Raw genomic sequence first — 6,098 nt, 5'->3', positions numbered from 1 at the left:
TGTCGGCCAGGCTTCTGTTGTTCCCCTTTTGCAACACTCAGCTTGTCTGCATGCTGTGAAGACAAAGGTTTCTAATAAATGTGCACATAGAGTCGCTCTGGGGGCTGAAATCATCCCATTGGTTCATGTTACGCCCCAGTCGGGGAGCGCAACATAAGGACAAGGAAAAACGGAGAGTGGATGAATGCAACAACGAGCATTTATTGCTGCACACAGTAAATATAAACTAATACATTGGACAAAGTGAAGCGTGGGCTCAGGGTGAACCAGAGGCCAAAACAACAAACAAAACATCCTGACTTACCGACCCGGAGCTCTGGCTAATCTCTATAAAAAAAGAAACAAATGGAAATACTTGGACTAAGCCTAACTCCCTTAACTTAACATAAACAAGAGAAAACAGTTCACCCCTACTGCTTCTCTGTGTTAAAGTCTGATATATTTTACGATGGCAAATGAAATGTTAGCGTTGTAGCGACCGCTATCTACACAAGGAAATGTACAGGGAAATGGTTATGGCTAACACGAAGCTGGATAACTAACTCCATCGTACTACACTCACAGTTTACAAATTACAAAGGCTGGAAAGGTTGGATTGGCGAGAAGGACCGAAGCTACGCCGACAGTTATTGACTCTCGCATCAGCTGTTACTCTTCTTCCCTCTGTGTGAGTGTAGACGTATCGGCTACTTCAAAGTTTACAGGTCTTCTCCCCTAAACGACGGCGTTTTGAGGCTGATGGATCCGCGTGTTACGCACCGCCTCTCGTTGTTAAAGCATCTCTGGAGGATACACTCAGCCGGTCCGAACCCCCCCCTGTGTTGCATCAGAAAGCAATAGAGTTTTCATTATTTATCAAAAAAAATTAACCAATGTTTGTAAATAAAAACATAAACATTACATTTAAATTGTGTAGGACATTTAACAATACTGAATTTAATGCTTAATTTAAGTAACGTTAATTAGGGCCCGAACACCAACAACCTCAGTCGGTGAAGGCCCTATTGAAACTGAAGGTATTATTATTATTTTTTTAAATGAATCAGAAAAGTTGTGAAACTTGCACACATATCGCTAGTGCTCCCCATTTAGTAGCCCTTGCATATATCCTATATCTATGAAATTTGGTAGGTGTATGTGGCATGAGGTGTGACGTACAAAGAAGTCGCTTGGTAAAGCCAACAGGAATGGTAAATGGACTTGGACTTAGCGCTTTTCTAGTCTTCCGACCACTCAAAGCGCTTTACACTACATGTCAGTATTCACCCATTCATACACTGATGGCAGAGGCTATTAAGGTGCCAATTTTTCCCATCAGGATTTAATCTAAATACTCATTCACACACCGATGGCTATGCCTCCGGGAGCAATTTGGGGATAAGTGTCTTGCTCAAGGACACATCGACATGTCCCCCCTAAACACATTTCCATTCATTCTCTATGGTAGTGCTGAACCACTACGGATGCAATATATCTTTGGCCGCTATTGTTTGTTTGGCGCCCTTTTTCCGAGGAGAGGAGGAGGAGTTGTTGTTTCCTTCGCCACTCTGGCAGTGTTGGTCTGGATGAGCTACACTTCGCATCGACTTGAGCTTGAGCTGCGCTGTGTGGACATTACGCCAAACGGTGAGTTATATTTAGATAAATAAAGATTACCGACATGTTACTATAATGTATCTTGGCGCTGTCTGACGTGTTCTTGCTTCTGTGGACGCTATAAAGTTAACGTTAGCCGTGTTTCTTCAGTTTATTGTGTCGCCGCGGCCGTGTTGGCGACTTTGGGATGAACTACAAGCTAACGTAACATTATTAACAATGAACCAACATGTTATTATAATGTATCCTGGCGCTGTCTGACGTGTTATAAAGTTGTCATTAGCCGTGTTTCCTCAGTTTATTGTGTCGAGCTGCTGCGGTATATTCGGATGAATTACAAGCTAACGAAACTTAACATTCCTTAGGTTGAAAGCATCACGTTGTTAGTTAACATTAATGTCTAATGTAGCGTTAACTACGGTATATCAGCAGCTTACATCAGCAGTAAGGTTAGATATAACGTTACTCTGGACACACTAACGTTACTTTACATACACACATTGACAGAATGATAAATGAACAAGCTTCATATGAATCATAAAGTCGTCGTGTTTGCACTTAACGCTGTTGTCACAGCATGTACTTATACTTACGGTTTTTAATGCAGGACTTTTACTTGTAGCAGAGTATTTCTACACTGTGGTATCAGTACTATCACTGAAGTACAAGATCAGAGTACTTCTTCCACCTCTGTTAAAATGAGAGAACACCAGAATATTGTTTATTAATTGAGAACCAATGTCTCAGGGTTTTTCATACTTTGTCATGTTGTGTACAACGTACTATTCATGCTTAATTTTAACACTTATTATATGCTTCTATACCATATTACAATTTTCAAAATACTAAATAGGCCACGTTTGTCTGAGCTTGTCAAAAGCAGAATATATCAAATATAGTCTAATGCATGTCTGTTTGGGATAGGAAAGGTGAATTGAATGCAGGGCGTTGCTGGATAAGACACTTCACACTTCAGTGTTACTTGAGTCTGAATCACTGGTTGGGGGTGGGGGGGGCTGATCTGCCTCAACAACCAGAGCTCATCGTTAAGACATACACAAAGGCAGGCACTTAATCAAGGTACTATACAAAGTAGTAAAGGTAATATTAAAGTAAAGGTATTTGATATCATTTTTTCTTTCTTCAAAACCCTGATAAATACAGTGAGAATATGTAGACAGTAAAGGGGCTAGAGCTGAGATGTGAACCTCCTAATTCCTGCTCTCCCTTGAGACCCTCACTATTAACATTTGTTATGAAAACAATGCCTGTCTATAACATATTAATAGATCAATATGCTTTTCTTCATTACAGGTAAAATGCAGAAAACGTTTTTTTTCCCTGGGAGAATGAGTGTCACATTCCGCAAGGGACCACTCGGATATCTCCGTCAGGATCCAACGGATGCAGCCAAACTCCTTAAAGACAACCCCTCTCTACAGGACAAGTCTGCACCCGTGAAGGAGGAGCTGGTCAGGAAAAATGCACTGACTGTGATCATTTTAAGAGGAGGGGATGCTTCAGATAAAACTGATGTGGCTGGAGAATACATCCTGCAGTTTGGGAAATATAAAGGGAAGTCCTTCCGCTGGCTCCTTGAAAATGACATTGGGTATACCATCTACCTAATCAAGAACCAGCAAAAGGAGGAGACTGCAGGAGTGTTCATGGCAGGGAGGCACAGCAAGGACAGCCTGCTGTCATTTGTGAGCTATGCCCTCAGCTTTCAAGAAATCCAGTCTCTTCTCAATTATGAGAAACAAAAGCCAGTTGTGACAGCAGCAGCAGCAGCATCAGAGGATGACCAGCTGGTTGGTTTTGGCTCTCGTGCCAAAAGCACCTGGAGAGAGATTTGGGACAGCAGGGATGATGGCTATGCAGCCTTTATTATGAGGAAAAGCTGTGCTCCAGGAACAAAGATGCACAAACTACAAGTGTACCTGCAGAAGAAGCTGCCCTCCCCCTCTGGCTCCTCTCTGGTGACACATGCCTCACAGGCCCCTGCTGAAGCCATGGGTGGGTCTTGTTTTCCATTTGTTTTGTCAAAAAAATGTATATGCTGTCATGGTATCCAGTGTATTTTAGTACACCAAAGGGAGTAAACTTCGTCTTCCATTATTTCAGTGGTGATTTTATTCATACTATCCTAAGTGCAGTAAAGCCATATTTTTAGTACATTCTAATTCTTGTCTGTTTGCATCACAGTGATGGATGAAGATGAAGAGCTGGAGAGAGCGATGCTGGGTATCTGTCCTTCTAAGCAACACGTGCAGAGCTGTGAGTAAACATTTGTTGTCTTATATTGGTTTGTTTCTACTGCCTGAAGATTCAAAATAATTTACAGTTCAGCCTGTTTAATATTAATTGTGTATTCTATATAGTTTATATTTAATTGTTTTTGTTTGTGTTTTACAGCTGTTTCTGCACCATCAGCATCAACTGCCAGACGACAGGCTTCGGGAACAGAAAGAGGTTCTTAACCAAACAAAAACGTCCTGTCGTCGACAGAGACTCTGGGACCATGAATTCTTATCCCAAACCGAAGCATGACATAAACCGTTCCTTCTCATGTTGACCATGTTCTGGTCATGTTTGTGTTTTGCTGTTCAACTTGTTGTCCTAGTGACTATGAATTGATTCCAGTCATGGCGAGGGTAAGTAGCACTCTTTATTCCAGTTTTTAGACTTATATGATGAATATATATATACATATATATATATATATATATATGTATATATATATATATATACATATAGGACTGCTGTGGTTACTAACACTTGTATGCATGTGTTTGCAGTGTGCCATGTTGCTTCCCCTGCTTAGGCTAAATTGTAATGACTGACTACTAAATATTTATCCATACAGAACTAAACTGCATGTGTATGAATGAAATTCTTTATACTTTAATGTAACAAACAGTCTGTTTAACTATATAAGGCTGAGATAAGCAGGTGAAGTAAAAGATGGATAATGTATGCCTTTACTAACACCAGTTTTTTTTATATTGTCAAAATATAAATGACTGACAAGATTTTTTCTGTTGTAGTACCATCTGCTACACTGTCCACACCAACTGAACTGAAGGGTTCACAAGTAGATGGTAAATGCATTATATTTCTTTTTATCCATTTAAACCTTTCTGTCATATTCCCTCTGATTATGTCCGTTATAAACCAATAATTGATTACTTTTTGTGGTCCTTATCTCCTTGCAGCCCCTGCTCTGCCGATGGTAAAGAGACCTGTGCCCCTTCCTCAGGAGCTGATGTTCCTGATGCCAGAAACACCAGGACCCTTGCCAACAGAGACAACTGTCACTGTTCCAGGTGTGTATTATTTTAACTGTATTTGCATCTTAAAAATATCCATATGTAGTGTCCATCGGAACTGTTCTCATTGATGTAAATCAGATACTGGTGCACAATGTCATAGTCAAGTTTTTTATTTATCTTACTGTGAATAATAATGAAATGTTTAATATTCTATATAGTGTCAGAGGCACTTCCGATTTCTCCTGAGACGTCTGCAGAGCCCATTCAACCGCCGCTGCAACCGCCAAGAGCTCAAAGTAAGTATTTGAATGTTCTTGATTTGGCTGTGTGCGTGTCAAAGAGATAGAATCAAGTCAACACACAATCTTAATAATTTGCTATGTCTTTCTTCTTGCCTGACCAGGTCAGCCATTACCCAGGCCATCAGCTGTCCCCAGCTGTCCTCCTCCACAGCTTAAACAGCATTTGCATAGGAATGATTCTGTCCCAAGCTTTTTGATCCATATTTTATTTATTTGTTTTTACCTTTATTTTATTCAGGGGGAGGTTCACTGAGGGCAATGCTCTCTTTTTCAGGAACGCCCTGATCACATTCACACAGTTACACATTCACACCTGGAAGCTGCCCAGTACAACCACAGTCTGATCTGCTGGTCACTGAGCAACTCCACTGGAGCGGTTGGGGGGGCCTTGCTCAAGGGCATCTCAGTGGTGGTAATGAGGGAGGGCCACCACTGCCCCATATAAGCGGTTTATCAATGTAACCGTGATCACTGTAACCGGTTTCCACTGTATATACTGTATATTTTGCTCATGTAAATAATTATTACATTTATTATATACAATATTATATTTACTTTACCTTACATTTTTGTGTGATATATGTGTGACCTTGCAATATGGGCTCTGTTGAATATTTACTGTTACAGTTGTGGTTAATAAATACATTTAATTCACTAATGTCTACATGTCTCATTAATAAATTAATAATTTATAGTGAACAGTAAAGTCTCTAATTGAAGTAATTAAGTAATTGCAATTTAAATGTTACACATAGGAAGAAAACTCTAATATAATTGGTTAATAGCTTTAAGTAAGTCAAGAACTTGATATAACCAGACTAGTCTAATCTAATGATAATCAGAAGAAGTAAATAACAAACTAAGACTCACATTTCTTGATTCCCAAATAGCTCATTATCTTTGACAATGTATCACAGACTTTGTACCA

The 6,098-nt window shown here is 39.9% G+C and overlaps 1 protein-coding gene across 1 annotated transcript; it reads left to right on the top strand.

The window, feature by feature from the left end:
- Positions 1-1,458: 1,458 nt before the first annotated feature.
- On the top strand, positions 1,459-5,826 carry LOC141782076 (uncharacterized). Its single transcript, XM_074658117.1, has 8 exons — positions 1,459-1,626; positions 2,911-3,612; positions 3,802-3,873; positions 4,012-4,250; positions 4,644-4,697; positions 4,812-4,922; positions 5,087-5,164; positions 5,272-5,826. Exons 1-4 carry the CDS (start codon positions 1,464-1,466, stop codon positions 4,074-4,076), a joined length of 1,002 nt encoding a protein of 333 aa, XP_074514218.1. The 5' UTR covers positions 1,459-1,463; the 3' UTR covers positions 4,077-4,250; positions 4,644-4,697; positions 4,812-4,922; positions 5,087-5,164; positions 5,272-5,826.
- The last annotated feature ends 272 nt before the right edge of the window (positions 5,827-6,098 follow it).

This window comes from Sebastes fasciatus, chromosome 14 (assembly GCF_043250625.1).
Source record: "Sebastes fasciatus isolate fSebFas1 chromosome 14, fSebFas1.pri, whole genome shotgun sequence".
Taxonomy (NCBI): domain Eukaryota; kingdom Metazoa; phylum Chordata; class Actinopteri; order Perciformes; family Sebastidae; genus Sebastes; species Sebastes fasciatus.
The sequence above is the reverse complement of the archived record's forward strand: the minus strand, read 5'-3'. Positions and strand labels throughout refer to the sequence as shown.

Bases quoted from the DNA above. Each gene is read 5' to 3' on its own strand.
- LOC141782076 (XM_074658117.1), top strand. From the start codon at position 1,464: ATGCAATATATCTTTGGCCGCTATTGTTTGTTTGGCGCCCTTTTTCCG. The intron at 1,627-2,910 runs GTGAGTTATATT...TCTTCATTACAG, and splicing joins TGTGGACATTACGCCAAACG to GTAAAATGCAGAAAACGTTT. The intron at 3,613-3,801 runs GTGGGTCTTGTT...TTTGCATCACAG, and splicing joins GGCCCCTGCTGAAGCCATGG to TGATGGATGAAGATGAAGAG.